The sequence below is a fragment of the Oryzias latipes genome, chromosome 12 (genome assembly GCF_053564925.1).
Source record: "Oryzias latipes strain Hd-rR chromosome 12, Olatipes_Hd-rR_3.1".
NCBI lineage: Eukaryota > Metazoa > Chordata > Actinopteri > Beloniformes > Adrianichthyidae > Oryzias > Oryzias latipes.
Genome location: NC_136248.1, coordinates 24,270,044 through 24,288,077, shown reverse-complemented (window position 1 = coordinate 24,288,077; position 18,034 = coordinate 24,270,044). Strand labels below are relative to the sequence as shown.

General features: G+C 41.0%; 4 protein-coding genes across 6 annotated transcripts; 2 read left to right on the top strand and 2 right to left on the bottom strand.

Moving 5' to 3' along the window:
• The first annotated feature begins 1,322 nt into the window (after positions 1 to 1,322).
• pdcl (phosducin-like) lies at positions 1,323 to 4,595 on the top strand. Its single transcript, XM_004074567.4, has 4 exons — positions 1,323 to 1,459; positions 2,233 to 2,414; positions 2,804 to 2,985; positions 3,080 to 4,595. Exons 2-4 carry the CDS (start codon positions 2,246 to 2,248, stop codon positions 3,641 to 3,643), a joined length of 915 nt encoding a protein of 304 aa, XP_004074615.1. The 5' UTR covers positions 1,323 to 1,459; positions 2,233 to 2,245; the 3' UTR covers positions 3,644 to 4,595.
• A 4,124-nt stretch (positions 4,596 to 8,719) lies between these two features.
• Positions 8,720 to 10,484, bottom strand: LOC144996213 (uncharacterized). The gene is made up of 3 exons (XM_078955504.1): positions 10,192 to 10,484; positions 9,827 to 9,895; positions 8,720 to 9,195 (listed from the first exon to the last, which is right to left on the bottom strand). Exons 1-3 carry the CDS (start codon positions 10,376 to 10,378, stop codon positions 9,050 to 9,052), a joined length of 402 nt encoding a protein of 133 aa, XP_078811630.1. The 5' UTR covers positions 10,379 to 10,484; the 3' UTR covers positions 8,720 to 9,049.
• Positions 10,485 to 12,443: 1,959 nt separating this feature from the next.
• rpl28 (ribosomal protein L28) lies at positions 12,444 to 14,991 on the bottom strand. 2 transcript variants are annotated; one of them, XM_011481571.3, is made up of 5 exons: positions 14,779 to 14,991; positions 14,214 to 14,301; positions 12,888 to 13,011; positions 12,656 to 12,774; positions 12,444 to 12,580 (listed from the first exon to the last, which is right to left on the bottom strand). In XM_011481571.3, exons 2-5 carry the CDS (start codon positions 14,292 to 14,294, stop codon positions 12,491 to 12,493), a joined length of 414 nt encoding a protein of 137 aa, XP_011479873.1. In that variant the 5' UTR covers positions 14,295 to 14,301; positions 14,779 to 14,991; the 3' UTR covers positions 12,444 to 12,490. The 2 variants fall into 2 exon arrangements, with proteins under 2 accessions (XP_011479873.1, XP_004074617.1); XM_004074569.4 differs by having other exon boundaries at positions 14,651 to 14,797.
• Positions 14,992 to 15,035: 44 nt separating this feature from the next.
• On the top strand, positions 15,036 to 17,618 carry LOC101171347 (uncharacterized). 2 transcript variants are annotated; one of them, XM_004074571.5, is made up of 6 exons: positions 15,036 to 15,427; positions 15,506 to 15,620; positions 16,401 to 16,513; positions 16,712 to 16,811; positions 16,886 to 17,007; positions 17,076 to 17,618. In XM_004074571.5, the coding sequence occupies exons 1-6, from the start codon at positions 15,337 to 15,339 to the stop codon at positions 17,183 to 17,185; spliced, it is 651 nt and encodes a 216-aa protein (XP_004074619.1). In that variant the 5' UTR covers positions 15,036 to 15,336; the 3' UTR covers positions 17,186 to 17,618. The 2 variants fall into 2 exon arrangements, with proteins under 2 accessions (XP_004074619.1, XP_011479874.1); XM_011481572.3 differs by having other exon boundaries at positions 15,290 to 15,427; positions 15,490 to 15,620.
• Positions 17,619 to 18,034: the final 416 nt, after the last annotated feature.

Here is an 18,034-nt window from a genome sequence, read left to right as displayed (position 1 = left end):
TAAAATACAAAATGAAACAATAAAGTACATAAAAAATGTTAATAAAAATTGCTCTTTACATAAATACTAAGCCCTGCCTACATTTTAAATAAACATCAATACATTTACCTACACAAACCCTCATTTAACCTCTTTTACAAAGATTTAGTAGCATCACGTACTTAAAGTGTCAAAAATAAATGTTGCTTGATAAATACTACATGTTTGCCAATCATCTCATTTTAATAAGACTTTTAAAGGCTGCAATTGATTTTGTATTTTTAGTTACTGTGTCCAATTTATTCCAGATGTTCCGATGTTCCAAATCTGGGTTTTCTGAATATTTCATGTCATTTTAAGTCAATAGGATTTAGTCTTTTATCGAATTTAACCTGTAAATTATGGGGTAACCATGTCGTGTGTGCTTTGTACATAAATTTAAGAAGGTTAAAATTAAGTACGTCAATACATGTTAGTATTTTCAAATGACTGATTAGTGGTCCCGATGGGTCTCAATGTTTACTTCCTGTAACAATTCGTATTGCCTTTTATTGTCATGGTAAGATTAGATTGGGTTTATGTATGTTTTCTTATTCTTTTTTCCTTTTGTTCAAGATTAGATTAGAGTCAAAAGTCTAATTTAGTGTACATTTTTGCAAAAAGAAACAACTTCAGCTGCTAAAATTCAATTTTAGTTTCTTGTTGAATGAGACGATATGTTATTTTTATTAATGTGTCACTAATTTGTGGTATTTCTAATTTTAACCAATCTATTTATTTTAAATAGCTGCATTTTCATTCATTTGTTCAGTAAACACAAATCGATCTATTTGTACATTTTTTGTGTCTGTTTCTATATTATTTTATTTTATTTATGCTTATTATGCCGTAATTTGAGGTGTTTTCCTTTATTTTGAGATGTGTTTTAAAATGAGTACTTTATTTTTGAAAAACAGGAGTTGCCCACTTTCTTTTTTGATAGAGAGCGTTTGGTTAGCTGAAAAGCTCTGTGCTGCTTTCATGTACAGTCGGAAAAATTACCAAGTGAAACTATAATTTTGGTTTAACCCATATTTTTCAACAGCGTCACCATAATTTTAAACTTTATTTATCAACATTGATACTTTAAGTAACGTGCTGACGTTCCTTTGGAAAAATGCTTTCTCGTTATTTCATTAAAAATGCACTTGGGCTGATTTGAACTTTCATAGGATACTGTTCTTTCTTGATGGACTTAAAAGGTGCGCACAAAAGAGGTTTGAGCTGCGAAACACATGTTGGTGAACTTTCAGTCCACCTGCACTGAATAACTGCTGTGATAACACGACCAGGATGCATGGGCATCTACACTGACATCATTACGAGATTTCTGATAGTTTTGAAGGCATCACGGCCCGGGGGCGTGGCTTGAGACGGCTGAAACAGGCAGATTAGTAAAAGTGAGCTGGTGATATTAACGTTTTCTTGCTGTAGAACAGAGGTAAGAGACCAGTAAAAACCGAACGTAAACACATTATCGATCATTAAAGTCATGTTACAGTTAACGCTCGCTTATATGTTTTTCATTTGAGGGTTTTTAACCGAAGCTTGTTAACTAGTTAGCTCAATCGGCTATGCTAATCTTGCTAAATTCCCTAAACGCCGGCGGCGGCTATTTCCTCCATCCTGTTGTCATCAGCATCGACCTACTTTTTCCAGCTTATTATTGACACGTCAGAGAGTACCCATAAAGCTCATCCACCGGGTTACGATTATTGGTTATAATCATGTCCGTTTATGGAAAGTGACCAGTTTCATGTTAGCAGTGAGTGGTCGACTGGGCCTTCTCTGTTGTTTACCTTTGTTTTCATGTGTTATTTTCTAAGCCTTAGTTGGGAAGGCTTTTGTTTTTTCGCGATGCAACTTAAAAAAAACCACAAAACAGAAACAACTCGACATCATTTAGGGGGTTAAACTCATTGGGCGTGTTGTCTTTGTCCATCTGCACACACAGATTGAATTAAACGCTGATCAGCGAACCATTGAAGGCCTTTCCACCCCGAGTTAAATACATTAACAGGCTGAATATAACCTACATATGATGAATTCCCTGTTTGTAAAAATGAGTCTCTTATCTAATTTCTAACAGCTTGGGTGTCATTACGTAAAGAAATACAACTGTGTTAAGATCTGATTTTGTTTTCTATGATTAAAATAAGCATAGACGAATGTGTATTTGTCATATGTACGGATCACTGGGTGTATCACTTGCAGTTAAACCGTTGTCATGACGACTCTGGATGACAAGATACTGGGAGAGAAGCCTCAGTACTACTACAGCAGCAGCGAGGACGAAGGCAGTGACGATGAAGAGGGGCAGAGCAAGATCATTCGAGATGGGAATGCAGAGGAACCCGAGATCGACTACAGCGTGGATGGAAGTTCTGTCAATACAGGTGGGAATTTGTGTCCACATTTACTACTTCTTGCGTACTTTCACCAAATTCACATTAAAGAAGAAAAAAATGGAAAGGGAAAAAAGAAATTGTGCAATATTAGGAAATAAAAGATTTCTTTAAATATTTTCATAAAACTTTTACTGAAATAAATTCTTGCAATGTACTTTATGAACATGTTTAATGCTTTTATACTTTAAATGAACAATACAGTAAGAATATAGCGTCACAAATTGATAAATACAAGCTTGGTTAACACTGAAAATGCATGACTCAACTCTATGTTCATGAAATAAACATATTTGGAGGATGTTTCTTTCTTTTTTTTTCATTTACAACTGGATTCATTTTCTGGATCATTTCTGACTACTGAAACTCTTCCATCCCAGGACCCAAGGGTGTCATTAATGACTGGAGGAAATACAAGCAGCTGGAGGTGGAACAGAAACAGGAGCAGAAAAGAGAGATGGAAAGACTGATAAAGAAGCTGTCCATGACCTGCAGGTCAGACCTGGACCAGGAAAAGGACAAAGAAAAGCAGAAAGAGCTGCAGAACAAGATCCAAGGAAAAGTAAGCGCCCACTTGACTTGTGTGCATTCTAGAAACAGGCTAGTTAATGCAGTGGAAAAGCTTACTATGTGTGTATTCTGGGTCTTCTTTGCAGATGACCATGCAGGAGTACAACATGCTTCAGGAAGATGAAGATGACGAAGACTTCCTGCAGCAGTACCGGATGAAGCGCATTGAGGAGATGAGGCGTCAGTTCTGCAGAGGGAAGCGCTTCCAGCAGGTATACGAGCTGAACAGCGGAGAAGACTTCCTGGAAGCTTTGGACAAAGAGGACAAAAGCACGCTGATTATGATCCACATCTATGAGCCCGACGCCCCGGGGTGTGAGGCCATGAGTGGCAGCCTGATGTGCCTGGCCCAGGAGCATCCTCTGGTAAAGTTCTGCAGCGTGCGCAGCTCGGCCATCAGCATCAGCGACCTGTTCAGGGAGAGCGCTCTGCCCGCGCTGCTGGTCTACAAAGGCGGGGACCTGATCGGTAACTTCGTTCGGCTCACAGACCAGCTCGGGGAGGACTTCTTTGCAGTAGACGTGGAGGCCCTGCTGCAGGAGTATGGCCTGCTGCCCGAGAAGTCCTCAATCGTTCCTAAAACTGTTCGTAATGGGGCTATTATCCAGAGCGCCGTAAGTGACGAGGACTCAGACCTCGACATAGATTAGACTTCTCTTTGCTTGAGAAACATGCAATGCAATCTGCTTGGACTCTACATCTCACTTATATCTGTGGACCCCTGCAGTGATTACAGACTCACATGTAACCATTAACCTTGCAGCACTGAAGCTCAACCAAAAGTTTTCTCACTTACTCCTGTTCCACCCAGTGTTGGTGCTAGCGTCTCTTAACCTTGTAAACGTGTTTGTTTAATCTGCAGCAAGAAATAGCATCTCATCATTAAGTCACTTCTAAGATTTGTCTCTATTTCCTCTGATGTATTGCCAATATCTGCAAACAGCTGCAGTGGAAACACCTTTTGTTTTCAGGAGTAAACCGTTGTCTTAGTAGAACAATTCTTATTACAGAATGAAAAAGAATGAATCTTTATGAAAGCTTTGATCTTCTAGCTTCACATGGCATGCATAAATAACAGCTGCTGACAATCCTTTTTTAAATTTCGGTGACAAATAGCAGTGGCGTTCACCAACAGACGAGAGAAGCATCTGCAATACATCACTTCACCGTTAATCTCCCTTGGATTAACAAAACCAGACATGAAATTCATTTTTTTTGTTTGTTTGCATAAAAAGTTGCTGTTAGTCTCCCTAAAGTGAACGGTTCTTGGGTTGGGGTGGGGGGTGGGGGTGTTCTGTTTGAAAGTTACTGACCGGCTTCAAAGCAAGCTGTCTGATGGACGAGGAAATAAACTGTTCTAGTCTTGTCATGTCATTCCACGTTGACATAGATTATATTTATTAAATATCAGCAATTTTGTGAGGATCTTATTATGCAAATAAAGATGCTGTAGTTCCTATGTTTGTGATATCTATTTGTTGTGTTAAAAAGAAAGACATTCCCTTTCTTTGTTTGATTGATCCTGTCGAGGTCTCTTCCTCCCTTAGGCTTTTGTTTGTTTTCTTCTGTGTTCTTCTCAAATAAACAGTAAATAAACTGCAACACATTTTGATTTTATGCATCATATTTCTTTTTTATTTTTCATTTGTTAGTTATTTCGGGAATCTAGCCACAGGGGTTGCAAGCCAGTAACTTCTGTGCCGGTCCCAAGCCCGGATAAATAGAGAGGGTTGCGTCAGGAAGGGCATCCGGCGTAAAAATTGCCAAAATAACCATGCGAATCATCCACAACACTTTAGACATACCGGATCGGTCGAGGCCCGGGTTAACAACGACCGCCACCGATGCTGTTAACCTACAGGGTGTCGGTGGAAATTTGACTACTGTTGGTCGAAGAAAGAGGGGAGGCAGAAGGGTCCGTTGCCAGAGAGAGAAGGGAAAAGGCAGGAACATAGGTTTGAGAATAGGGACTCTTAACGTTGGCACAATGACAGGGAAAGGCAGAGAGCTGGCAGACATGATGGAGAGAAGGAAGGTAGATGTACTGTGTGTGCAGGAGACAAGGTGGAAGGGCAGCAAGGCACGTAGTATTGGAGGAGGATACAAACTATTCTATCATGGTGTTGGGAAGAGAAACGGGGTAGGAGTGATTCTGAAGGGGGAGTTTGTAAACAGTGTTCTAGAGGTGAAAAGAGTCTCAGACAGGATGATGAGCCTAAAGTTAGAAATTGAAGGGGTGATGGTGAATGTAGTCAGTGGGTATGCGCCACAGGTTGGCTGTGAGTTAGAAGTGAAGGAGAGATTCTGGAGTGAGTTGGATGAGGTCATAGAGAGTTTTCCCAGAGGAGAGAGAGTTGTTATTGGAGCAGACTTTAATGGGCATGTTGGTGAGGGCAACAGAGGTGATGAGGAGGTGATGGGCAGGTTTGGTGTGAAGGAAAGGAATCTGGAGGGACAGATGGTGGTGGACTTTGCGAAGAGGATGGAAATGGCTGTAGTCAACACTTACTTCCAGAAGAGAGAGGAACATGGAGTGACATACAGAAGTGGAGGTAGGAGTACTCAGGTGGACTACATCCTATGTAGACGAGGTCATTTGAGAGAGGTTAATGACTGCAAAGTGGTGGTAGGAGAGAGTGTAGCCAGACAGCACCGCATGGTGGTGTGTAAGATGACTCTGGAGGTCAGGAAGAAGAAGATAGGGAAAACAGAAAAGAAGACCAAGTGGTGGAAGCTACAGAATGAAGAAACTTGTGAGGAATTTAGGCAGAAGTTGAGGCAGGTCCTGGGTGGTCAGGATGAACTTCCAGATGACTGGGAAACTACAGCAGAGATTATCAGGGAAACAGGTAGGAAGGTGCTAGGTGTGTCATCTGGAAAGAGGAAAGACGGTAAAGAGACTTGGTGGTGGAATGAGGAAGTACAGGAATGCGTCCAGAGGAAGAGGTTGGCTAAAAGGAAGTGGGATGTAGAAAGGACTGAGGAAGGTAGACAGGAGTACAAGGAAGCACAGCGTAGAGTGAAGAGAGAGGTGGCAAAGGCCAAACAGAAAGCTTACGATGAGCTTTATGACAGGTTAGACACAAAGGAAGGAGAGAAGGACTTGTACAGGCTAGCCAGACAGAGAGACAGAGATGGGAAGGACGTGCAACAGATAAGGGCGATTAAGGACAGAGATGGAAAGGTGCTAACAACCCAAGAGAGTGTACAGAAAAGATGGAAGGAGTATTTTGAGGAGCTGATGAACGAGGAAAATGACAGGGAAAGAAGGGAGGAAAATGTGGTTGTTGTGGAGCAGGAAGTAGCAGAGATTGGAAAGGATGAGGTTAGGAAGGCTCTGAAAAGGATGAAGAGCGTAAAGGCCGTTGGTCCTGATGACGTACCTGTGGAGGTATGGAAGTGCTTAGGAGAGACAGCAGTGGAATTTCTAACAAGGTTGTTCAATAGGATTTTAGAGAGTGAGAAGATGCCTGAGGAATGGAGGAGAAGCGTTCTGGTCCCGATCTTTAAGAACAAGGGTGACACGCAGAACTGCAGCAACTATAGAGGAATAAAGTTGATGAGCCACACAATGAAGCTGTGGGAAAGAGTAGTGGAAGCCAGGCTTAGGAAGAAGGTGGAGATTTGTGAGCAGCAGTATGGTTTCATGCCCCGTAAGAGCACCACTGATGCCATTTTTGCTTTGAGAATGTTGATGGAAAAGTACAGAGAAGGTCAGAAGGAGCTGCATTGTGTGTTCGTAGATTTAGAGAAGGCGTATGACAGGGTGCCGAGGGAGGAGCTGTGGTACTGTATGAGGTCGTCTGGAGTGGCAGAGAAGTATGTCAGAGTAGTTCAGGACATGTATGAGAGAAGTATGACGGTGGTGAGATGTGCTGTAGGTCAGACAGAGGAGTTCAAGGTGGAGGTGGGACTACACCAAGGATCAGCTTTGAGTCCTTTTTTGTTTGCTATGCTGATGGACAGGCTGACAGACGAGGTAAGACAGGAATCTCCCTGGACAATGATGTTTGCGGATGACATTGTAACTTGCAGTGAGAGTAGAGAGCAGGTGGAGGAACAGCTAGAGAGGTGGAGGTTTGCTCTGGAAAGAAGAGGTATGAAGGTCAGTCGTAGTAAGACAGAATACATGTGTCTGAACGAGAGGGATCAAGGTAGAAGCGTTAGGTTACAGGGGACTGAGGTGAAGAAGGTGCAGGAGTTTAAGTACTTGGGGTCAACAGTTCAGTGTGATGGGGATTGTGGAAAAGAGGTGAAGAGGCGAGTGCAGGCAGGTTGGAGCGGTTGGAGGAAAGTGTCAGGAGTGTTGTGTGACAGAAGAGTGCCAGCAAGACTCAAAGGAAAGGTGTACAAGACAGTGGTGAGACCAGCTCTGCTCTATGGGTTAGAGACGGTAGCAGTGAGACAGAGACAAGAGGCTGAGATGGAGGTAGCGGAGATGAAGATGTTGAGGTTCTCCTTAGGAGTGACCAGGTTAGACAGGATAAGGAACGAGTACATCAGAGGGACGGCTCATGTTGCCTGTGTTAGCGACAAAGTCAGAGAAGCCAGACTGAGATGGTTTGGACATGTTCAGAGGAGGGATAGTGGATATATTGGTAGAAGGATGTTGGAGATGGAGCTGCCTGGCCGGAGGGCAAGAGGACGGCCAAAGAGGAGATATATGGATGTCTTAACAGAGGACATGAAGTTGGCTAACGTTAGGGTAGAAGATGTTCATGATAGAGTGAGGTGGAAAAGGATGATTCGCTGTGGCGACCCCTGATGGGAAAAGCCGAAAGAGAAAGAAGATTTGTTAGTTATTTCAGGTGGAAAGTTATCAAGATTTTGTCTTGAATTTATATTTTTAAATAAAAAATATATACATTTATATATATATATACTGGGTCGGTAATCTCTGAGGCTAGATTAAGGCCGGAAGTGGAAAAGATAAATCAATCGAAGTTTGCTCCGCCCATCACAACATTTTAACGTGAGAAAAAGATAAATTTTCCAGTTCAAATAAAAAGTAAAATGCCTTCAATAGTGCAGCGAATGAGCTGTAATGAAATTAGGACAGCGCGTTTAATCCTCCACTCAGTTGTCAGAACTGGAATTAAAATGGTCTCTTCCAATATGGCTGCCATTTAAATACCTACCGCTTTACGAGCCCGTTTCTCCTTTAACCCTTGTGCCATCTTAGTTGACACCACCCTTACATTGACGTGTTCTCCCTACCATGACAAAGGTGGATAAAGGTGGAAAGATTTCATGTAATCCATGGACACCAGTGAAGATCACAAATCATTGAAGAAAAAAGGTTCAGAGCACTGTCTAGTGGGTCTAGATGACCCAACTCCCAATGTTAAAGTGCCTAGGATAGCACAAGGGTTCCATCTATCGTCTGTAGTAATAGACAGCGGCAATATGTTAATGTTAACATTAACTGTCAACATTTATGTTGTTATAACCTCTATTATTAGATTTGGGGTTCTTTTTTTAATCCGAGAAAAACTGAAGTTTTTAAAAATGTTACCAATTCAGGCTAAAAACTAGCATAAAGTACTCTAACATTAGTTTGTTTATAGTAGTGTCTGAAAATAAAAACTAATAATTACACAACAGCCTGGTTAAAATGTTTCAATAATCTAATTTGTTAATGATTATTCCAGTCTATTGTAAAATAAAAATCTTTAGTGTTTAATTAATTTTTTTTTGTTTTTACAAAACACTTAAGACATTTGTTGTTGATACACGAGGATAAGTTTAATCACTTCATCATTGTTTACCAGCCATGACTCAGCACTTTAATATTCTGGCTCTATCATCAATTTTCCAGTCCAGAGGTGACACGAGCAAATTTAACCCTGAAGGCTCAATAATCTGTTGGAGCAGGATGGAGTTCACAGGGGTGGAGGGGGTCGACCCCCCTCAGCCGCTTCAACACTCCCAGCTCAGTCAAACTGCTTTGCAGAGTTTGCATTACTACCTCTAACTGCACTGATTTACTGACTTATAAAAAGAAAACTTAATAATTTGAATCAGTAGCTCCTCTTCTCCCAGCAGGCTAATGTAGCCTACAAACAGCGGAGCAACAGCAGGGCTAAGCAGGGCAACACCAGCACCAGGAGGCCGGTTTCTTCATGGAGGGGGGCCGCCGAGTCGTGCTGCTCGTGTCCACAAAAGGCGTGTTCCAGGAGAAGATGGGTTTCACCGCTCATGCCTTTCATGAAGGAAGAAACATCAAATCAATATCTTGTGTAAAGAGTAATCAAGAAAATTACATTTCTACCTTTTTTGTGTATATTTTCATCACATTATTCCATAGATGCATTTCCTTTTAACACACTTTATAATTTTTATCCTCTGTTCTTACATTGTGTTTGTGTGGACTTAACCCTTGTGCTATCTTAGATGACCCCACCCTTACATTGACGTGTTCTCCCTACCATGACAAAGGTGGATAAAGGTGGAAAGATGTCATGTAATCCATGGACACCAGTGAGGATCACAAATCATTGAAGAAAAAAGGTGCAGAGCACTGTCTAGTGGGTCTAGATGACCCAACTCCCAATGGTAAAGTGCCTAGGATAGCACAAGCGTTAAGCATTTTATGTTTGACAGTAATAAATATCTTTTTACCAATGAACAGTTTTCCTTCATGTTTGCAGAATGTATAGAAAAAGTCTCAGCTAACAGCATGAGATAATATTAGGCTTCTGTGTCGTCCTTGTGTTTATTTTTACACCACCTCCAGTGGTGGAGCACTTCATTCACAAAGCACCACATGACCCTGAAATCAATGTTCAGTGGGACGACCGGCCCGGCTGCGCTCAGCGCAGTGACATCCTCACCATGCTGGGACCACTCGTCCCACAGCTGCTGCACGTCTTCATCATCGTAGTGTTCCTGATGCTCTGGATCTGCATCAGAAACACGTTGTTATTGTCTCCGCTCTGCAAACTGTTACGATGGCTTGAGCGTGTGTGTGTGTGTGTGTGATGAGGGAGGGGAAGGATTAAGAGTCAATAAATGAAACATCTGTTCTGACCTTGAAGGTCGAAATTATTCACATGAAACTATTTCATTTTAATCCAATGCAGGGTATTTTTGACTTAAAACAAAACAAGCTCTCAGCTCTTAAATCTATGAAGATATTTATTTGTAATGAACAAAATAAACTGTATTTCTCCACAAATGAATGATGGAGGCGGCGTACCGTTCCCGTGCAGCCACAGCATCCGCTTGAGCTCCCTGAGGGCCTGGGTGAGGTTTTCCAGCTGGTCATGGAGGTGGATGTTCTCCTCCAGCAGAGCGTGGATGGTGTCCTGCAGCTCGAAGCTCCGACTTTCAAGCACCAGCAGAGGGACCAAAACTAAGAGGAGCGTCCCCCTCAGTCCTGTCATAGCGACCGTTGCATGCAGGCTCTGTCACATCTTCACTGATACCTGGCCACCCTCTTAGTTGACACGTCTGAATCTCCCTGTGATTGGGGACGGATGGTCTATCAGATTAGACTCAGCAGGGGTGTGTGTGTGTGTGTGTGTGGGGGGGGGGGGGGGGGGGGTTGACAACAGTTTCACTTTTAATTCCAAAGCCATAGATGGAAAGCTGCCAGTGGGCTGCTTTAAAATCCATCTAATGATTCCACATCAGTGGCTGCAGCAGGAAACAGCTTCCAGCTCCGACTACAGTTTTCCTACATAAACGAACAGAACAAACCTTTAGCAGTTATTAATAATAAAACAATATACTTAACAAAACATAACAAAAGCAATTTTTTAAGTGAAAAATGGGCAGGAATATAGAGAAAATAAATATTTCATTTGGCACACCACCAGGTTTCAGACCTTTCGATCACTTGACTGTGCAAAGTCAAGTGCAAAGGTTAATAAGGAGGTTTGTGCTTGAGGTTACATGGAAATAGGTCAGAGTATAGTTTGAGTCCCCCATTTGTTCAATTTTGATGCTTTTTATACAGCTACAGTAGTTATAATAAATCTATTTACAATACTCAATAATTCAAGGATATTGTAAAACAACAAAATCCAGTGGATGTCGTTTACACAGCGTTTGTTTCACTTCACAGATTTTTGGAAGGCAATTGTATTGGGGTAACAGACATGCGTGGTTGCGTGTTTTCTGCGTGGTTTCACTGTGTACACTGTGTCTTACTTATTGGGGCCAAAACCATATAAATCGATGTGGCATCAGTTTCAACATTTTGTGGGTATAAAAAGCTGGTTTTGCCATTAAGTCATTCCAGGTCCATCATTCAAACAGCCATGAACAGACATCGCTTAATGGATGAGCAGCACCACCACGTAGTGGCCCTTCGGGTTGGTAGTAGACAGTTGGATGTTGTAGAGGAACTCAAAGCAAGACTCCTGACTAACGCCAAGACACCGCCATTAGTTTGCAGTGGGCACAAGACCATGGGACCTGGACAATGCCGTCCTGTTCACTGATGAGTGTCGGGTCACCTTGCACAGGAATGATGGTCGTCAGTGTTGCTGGGGAAGGCGAGGTGAGCGATACGCAGAGGTCTACATGGTTCCCAGAGTTGGTTTTTGATGGAGGAGGAGGAGGAGCAGTGACAGTCTGGGCAAGCATCACCAGTCGAGGCAAAACTGATTTGGTTCCATCATCATCCCTCAATTCCACCATCACACCCCCGACTTTCTGTTCATGGAGGATACTGCTCCAACACATGGTGCCAGAATTGTCACAGTTGGACTTTAAGAAGTGGGAGTGCTTCATGTGGTTTGACCAGCAGTGACCTCTGACCTGAACCCCATAGAGCACATCTGCTGAAGCAGAGGCTGGATGACTGTTCCCCACCTGCAGTGACCTGGCAGAACTGCATGTGGCACTTGAAGGAAGGTGAAACACATTGCCTCAGAACTTCCAGTCTAGTGAGGACCATGTGTGTCACTGTCAAGCTGTCATTGCAGCAGACGGTGGAAATACCTGTTAACCCTTGTGCTATCACTTTACCACTGGGAGTTGGGTCATCTAGACCCACTAGACAGTGCGCTGAACCTTTTTTCTTCAGTGATTTGTGATCTTCACTGATGTCCATGGATTACATGAAATCTTTCCACCTTTATCCACCTTTGTCATGGTAGGGAGAACACGTCAATGTAAGGGTGGGGTCATCTAAGATAGCACAAGGGTTAATTGCATGGTCAATTTTCATTTGAGGCTATTGTCCTGATTTTGGTGGTAATAAACATCAAATTAAGGAAAATGGCGTTACTTCAGATTTATTATTAGTAATATTAAAAGGAACTTCTACACTTTTCATTAAAATTCATACCAAATAGAAAAAGCTCTCATCCCAATACCACAAAAACCAATACCCCTAACTTATGGTGAGTGGTGTAAATCCTTCTCTCACACCCACCAAGACTTTTCAGTGGGTGTTTAAGTGTTTTCATCTTTTATCACAAAACTCAACACTCTGAAATGTATTTTCCCCAACAGATTTTTTTTATTTATTAATCATGTGTTGCAGTTTATGCTGTCTTTGTAGCCCTGGTGCGCTTCTTTTTCACCACGACAGGCTTCTGGCTCTTCAGAATGGCGCTCGCACGACGCAGAGCAGCCTGGAAACACAATGCAGAAACATTTTTAGAGGTTTACTCCGCTGAACTTCTCCGAATCACCAGTGTTAGGCTCACCATGCGCAGGTCCTTCCTGTAGCTGTTCTTGCGAATGATGTGCCTCAGGCTGTTGAGCGTGGCACGGGAGTTCTTGTTGATGGTGATCTTGTTGTAGGAACTAGCAGGCTTGTTCTGACCTGTGCAACACAAGATTTCAGATTCCTGAACATGAACATTAAAAAAAAAAAAACACTCAAGTAAATCTATCCAATTTATCAGATTCTAAACAATGATCACATCAGACTTTTACCTGCACGTTTCTTCAGCACCACCACTATCCCCTTGCCATCAGCAGCAGGCTGCACACCAACAGTCTTTTTGTGCACCAGGCCATTAAAGCGGAAAGAGTTCCTGGCCTTCAGATTGTTGGGCTCCTGCCACGCAGATCAAACAGGACTTTAGATTTACAGAAAATCTCCATTAACAAAAGAAGAACTCTTAATAAATCAAAATTGATAAGCTGTAGTAATAAGGACCAGCACATCCTCGTGGTCATCAAGAATCAAGCAAAAAACGGAGACATGAATTTGGAAATAACTTGTTTTAAATTAAATTCAGAATAAAGACTTTCTGTTAACTGATAAGTATTTTTATCGGGGTGTGACTGTTCATTTTAACAACGATCTGATTCAATCATAATTTATCATAATCCGAATATTGAGAACCCCCACAGCCGAATAATGTCCGTTACTGATCCTCATCAAAAACCCTTCTGAAACATTTAGGATGCTTTGTAAAACAGTTGTTAAAGATTATTGCTCAGCATAAAGAGGTTTTATTCATCATTCAGAGCAACTGACTGTCCCGTAGCGTACTTTGTGATTAGGAGTGTCACTCTGGGCCTTCAACCCAGGAGCCCACTCTTCCTCCTTCAGTTAAATGCAGAGGTCCTGCAGTGCGAATTTAGCGTCGGGCACGGCGCGTCAGTCCGGAAGCAGCGTGTTTTGAGCGTTGCTTCTTGCAGAATGTTCCAAAGGGATCATTCTACCATTCTATATGGTGACGGCTTTGCAAAATTCAAAGTGTTTCCACACATTGGACTGTAATGACAGACGGATTCTGTTTTTAACTGCCATCAGGTACGTTTTGTTCCACTGTGATGCACATTGTTGTTTTTATGTTATGGTTAAATAATCACAATAATTAATCGTAACACCCCTGTATTGTTTTAATGTTTTCCTAAGTGTTGCCAAGCAAAGGGTTCAGCATTGCCCGCTTATATTTTAGAAATTTGTGCGAATAGTCACTTCCTTTGATAAAACAAGAGTAGATAGAAGTAAAGAAAAACCACTAATGCAGACTAACATTTATGTGTAAAAGTAAAATTGTTTGCAAGAGCTGACATATGAGCTGGTTCCATTGATATAAAATGTTCGGCCTTTAGCATTAGAGAATTTCATGGATATCATAATTTAGTCTAACATCAATAAATTCTAAAAAAAAGTTATTTGATAACAGCTGGTTTTCTTACGATAATTTAAAAAATACCACACAACTCGAAAAACCTTTGATGTACATCATGAAGGGACTATTTTTGTTTCTTCTTTCAAGAAATACTTAAGCTACAGATCCTTACAGTGCTGTAAGTCTGTCCGTTCCTCTTGATGAGGAAGCTGGAGCAGTTCCTGATGACCATCCACTGCAGATGAGCCGACATGATGAACCTAAACAAGACAAGAATCTGTGAAACTTCACATGATAATCCCAGTTCAGTTTATTAAAAATGACCATTAAACTCGTTATGTCTTTGAGGTAAGCTACAACATCATCATCGGCTAAATATGTTTGCTGTTCTCTCCGGATAACTACAATTTGGATTAGAAAAGTTTATAATGTAGTATTGTAGCTAATACATGAAAACCACATCTAACAGCCACCCTTGACACAAAAAAGTTTAAGTTAGCCGTTTAGCTAATACTGTAGTACTAGGACCGGGGCTAATTTGGGGCCTACTTCGCTGCGGTGGGTATCCATTTATGAATCTCAATAATGAGTTTGAGTTAATATACTTACTAACATACACGAACATGTGATATAAAATTATTATAATCCGTGTATTCTGTGAGCCAAAATGCAACCCCAGAAAGACATTTATTTGAACTTTAATGACTAGCTGCTAGCAACCGAAGCGACCACGTTACCTTTTGGCGAAGGAAAAGGACCTGAGAGGGCGGAAGCCGGTTAACGAGGCAGATTTCAGAGATTCATGCGCACCCGATGAATTATTTTATTAATATTGCGAAATAAATCGCGCTCCTACTAGATGCATGCAATAAAAATTAATCAATTGACATAAATAATTCCTGTAAATGTAATTTTCCCGTAATCCAAAATGTTTTTTAAAGGGTACTAATTTTTCAACTCACCGCGGAGGGATTTTTATCCTCATGCTACACTCAGAGACGTCATCACCCTGCGCCTTGTGTTTACAGACATGATGGAGATTGTTGTATTGAAATTGTGTTTATGGACGTTATAATTTTACCTCAATCAAGACGTCAACCTTATTTAAATCTAAAATCGTTTTTAAGACAAAATAGATGTATTAGCAACAAAACCCAAACACATAATGAAATGATTTTTTACGATTTAAATGCTACCGTGATTTGGGAGAGTGAATAAAAGGCTTTAAACGTAAAAGTTATCTGTAGTTGTATTTGTATATTTTTAGAGTTAAACATTAAAGCTCTTATTGTGACATGGATGAAGATGATGATCTGGAGACACTTGGTGAACAGCTGTACACCCTGATTCACCCCAAGCACAACGAGGAGGCGGGAAAACTTACAGGTGAGGTTACCTGCCTGCAAAAAAAATGTTCCAGCCGTTCTCTCATGCAGCTATCCGAACAGGTAGTATGTTTTTCAGGGATGCTGTTAGAGCTGCCAGCGTCTGTGCTGACCAATATGCTGCAGGATGAGGCCTTACTGACTGCAGCCGTGGAGAAAGCCCGCAGAGCGCTGCAGCTGGTTCAAGAGCCCAGGTATGAGCAGAAGTTAGTATCAGTGGTTTCTAAACAGACATTTTGTGTCAGTAGAGGTGGATTATAGCAATGAGTTACATTTACTTATGTAACTCAAGTACATTTTTACTCTTTAAAGTAGTCTAATAGCACCACATCTAGATTTAAAATGGAAAACCAGTATTAAATTCAGCATTCATTGGCTTATTTTGTCCTCCTTGCTTTTGTTAACTTGTTCCATATTTAATTTAAATAGTATTACTGCCACATGAGTACAGAAAAGGTTACTGCATAAAAGGATTATTAATAGCAGGGGCCATCTGTGTTATAAAGCTGTGTAAAATAAAGGGCAAAACAGTTGAAATATTATAATTGGCATTGGCCGATGCATTTTTGAAAACATCTTTGCCAAAAAATAAAAAATTAATAAACAAATAGGTGATCCTTTTATTTACCCAATTGCTTAAAATACTTAAGTTTTACTAATTTAGAAAACATTACCCTCTCTCGAATAGTTACAAATATTTTACACATTTCCATTTTTACTTTAATTACTAGCTTCTAGTTTAGTCATGTCTTTTTTTAAATTTATTTACTCAGAGGACAATTTTTGGATGCGTTACCTGCCTCTGGTTGTCATGCAGTCTCATACTGAGGTCTTAAAAAATAAAAACTCTAGCTTTGGATTTCTCACATCACTGATTTCTCACAGCTATTTTTGAAGAAACACCTTAGTGACAATTCTGGGGTTTATTTTGGTGCTGGGATGTAACGTTCCCATGATCCTGTGACTCTGTGTAGTGGGGTAACTTGCAAGCATGAAGATGATGCGTCTGCGTCTTCAGACTCTCTGGGGGAGCGGCTGTTTGAACTGGTGGACGTGTACAACACTGGACACTCCCAAAAAATCACAGGTGAGTGAGTTTTTCACACTTGGTTTTGAAATGTTGCTTAATGCTTTCTTTTTTCCCCTCAAACCTAACACTCATTGTCACACAAATCTTATCTTCTCGGCAAGTTTTGAGATCTTTTAAGTCTTTTCAAAAGCAGGTTAAATAACTTGTGATCTAAAAGAGCCTACAGTTTTTGTAAAGAACATTTCCTGTGTGTAGGAATGCTTCTCGAGCAGGACAAAGATGCAGTCTTGCAGCTTCTTTCAGACTCCAGTCTGCTGGAGGAGCAGGTGACTCTGGCCCTGAAGATACTAAAAGAGTATGTATGCTGCATATTTCCCCCTGACAGATTCGCATTAGAGAATACTAACATGGAGGGATGTCTTCTTTCAGGCAGAAGACAGAGGAGACAGAAAACGGCAGCCCGTCTGATGCCGAGGACAAAGACAGACTGGGGGAGAAGCTCTTCTCTCTCGTGGAGGAGTTGGATCCACTTCATGCTAATGATATTACAGGTGACTCAGTGTTTACTTTCTGATTAAAGCAGAGATTCACATGAAACTGAAAGACACCGACTTTGCAGGAATGCTCCTGGAGATGAACCCCCTTGCTCTGCAGCAGCTGCTCGCTGACCACTCAATGCTGGAAGTTGCTGTCAAGAAAGCACAATCTGCCCTGGAAACAGAAAGCTGAACATTCTCGCCCTCTGCAGAAGAACATCCCCAAACACTGACAAAAGCTACATCAGTTCTAAAAAGTTTAGATGTTTGACTGAATCGACTAAAGAACCTTCTGATTTCTGTGATGCATAAACGTGAAAAACAATCATGGTCCATTAGAGCCGCTGCAGTGGAGAAGCTAAACTTGTGTGGATCTCGTGGAAGTGTTTTAAATGCTGCCAAACGTGCTTATTTTTTGTACTATATGTATAATTCTACAACTATATTTGCAATAAGAAGTTATGCTCTTGGTTTTTAGCTACTGTGGTCATTCCATGTGACCAGAACTAATGGATGTTTTGCACAAATTCTTCTTTACATTAGCAAGAGAAAGAATTATAATTGTATATTCCCAAGTCATTAAAAAATGACCCATTCCTCATTAAAATGTGACTTTTAAGTCTGTATTTTATTGGTCTAGTTTATTTGCTTTTTGGAGGGAGATACTTTTTTTGTAGGATTTTTTTTTATGTTCTAGTGAAAAGAAACCTGCATATATGTGGTTGCTGGTCCAACAGATGCTTTTCTATTTGGTTTTTAAGGAATCCAAAAGTTTTTTAAATGGTTTTAGCAAGCCAGACAGTATTTACTGTACACAAACATTTTGATAACCTGAAAAAAAAAGTATTTAGTCAACCATCAATTGTGCGAGTTCTCCCACCTAAAAAGATGAGAAGCCTGTAATTTTCATCATAGTTATACCTCAACTATGAGAAACAAAATGAGAAAAAATGAATGGATGACCTGCATCGAGCTGGGACCAAAGTAACAAAGGCTACCATCGGTAAAACACTTCGCCTTCAGGTACGCAAATCCTGCAGTG

Coding starts and splice junctions, on each gene's coding strand:
- pdcl (XM_004074567.4), top strand. CDS start 2,246: ATGACGACTCTGGATGACAAGATACTGGGAGAGAAGCCTCAGTACTAC. Junction 2,415..2,803: donor TGGAAGTTCTGTCAATACAG/GTGGGAATTTGT, acceptor CTTCCATCCCAG/GACCCAAGGGTGTCATTAAT. Junction 2,986..3,079: donor AGAACAAGATCCAAGGAAAA/GTAAGCGCCCAC, acceptor TCTTCTTTGCAG/ATGACCATGCAGGAGTACAA.
- LOC144996213 (XM_078955504.1), bottom strand. CDS start 10,378: ATGACAGGACTGAGGGGGACGCTCCTCTTAGTTTTGGTCCCTCTGCTG. Junction 9,896..10,191: donor GCTGTGGCTGCACGGGAACG/GTACGCCGCCTC, acceptor TTTCTGATGCAG/ATCCAGAGCATCAGGAACAC. Junction 9,196..9,826: donor GGACGAGTGGTCCCAGCATG/GTGAGGATGTCA, acceptor CCTTCATGAAAG/GCATGAGCGGTGAAACCCAT.
- rpl28 (XM_011481571.3), bottom strand. CDS start 14,294: ATGTCGGCTCATCTGCAGTGGATGGTCATCAGGAACTGCTCCAGCTTC. Junction 12,775..12,887: donor GGTGCTGAAGAAACGTGCAG/GTAAAAGTCTGA, acceptor TGTGTTGCACAG/GTCAGAACAAGCCTGCTAGT. Junction 12,581..12,655: donor ACAGGAAGGACCTGCGCATG/GTGAGCCTAACA, acceptor TTGTGTTTCCAG/GCTGCTCTGCGTCGTGCGAG.
- LOC101171347 (XM_004074571.5), top strand. CDS start 15,337: ATGGATGAAGATGATGATCTGGAGACACTTGGTGAACAGCTGTACACC. Junction 15,621..16,400: donor CAGCTGGTTCAAGAGCCCAG/GTATGAGCAGAA, acceptor GACTCTGTGTAG/TGGGGTAACTTGCAAGCATG. Junction 16,514..16,711: donor ACACTCCCAAAAAATCACAG/GTGAGTGAGTTT, acceptor TCCTGTGTGTAG/GAATGCTTCTCGAGCAGGAC.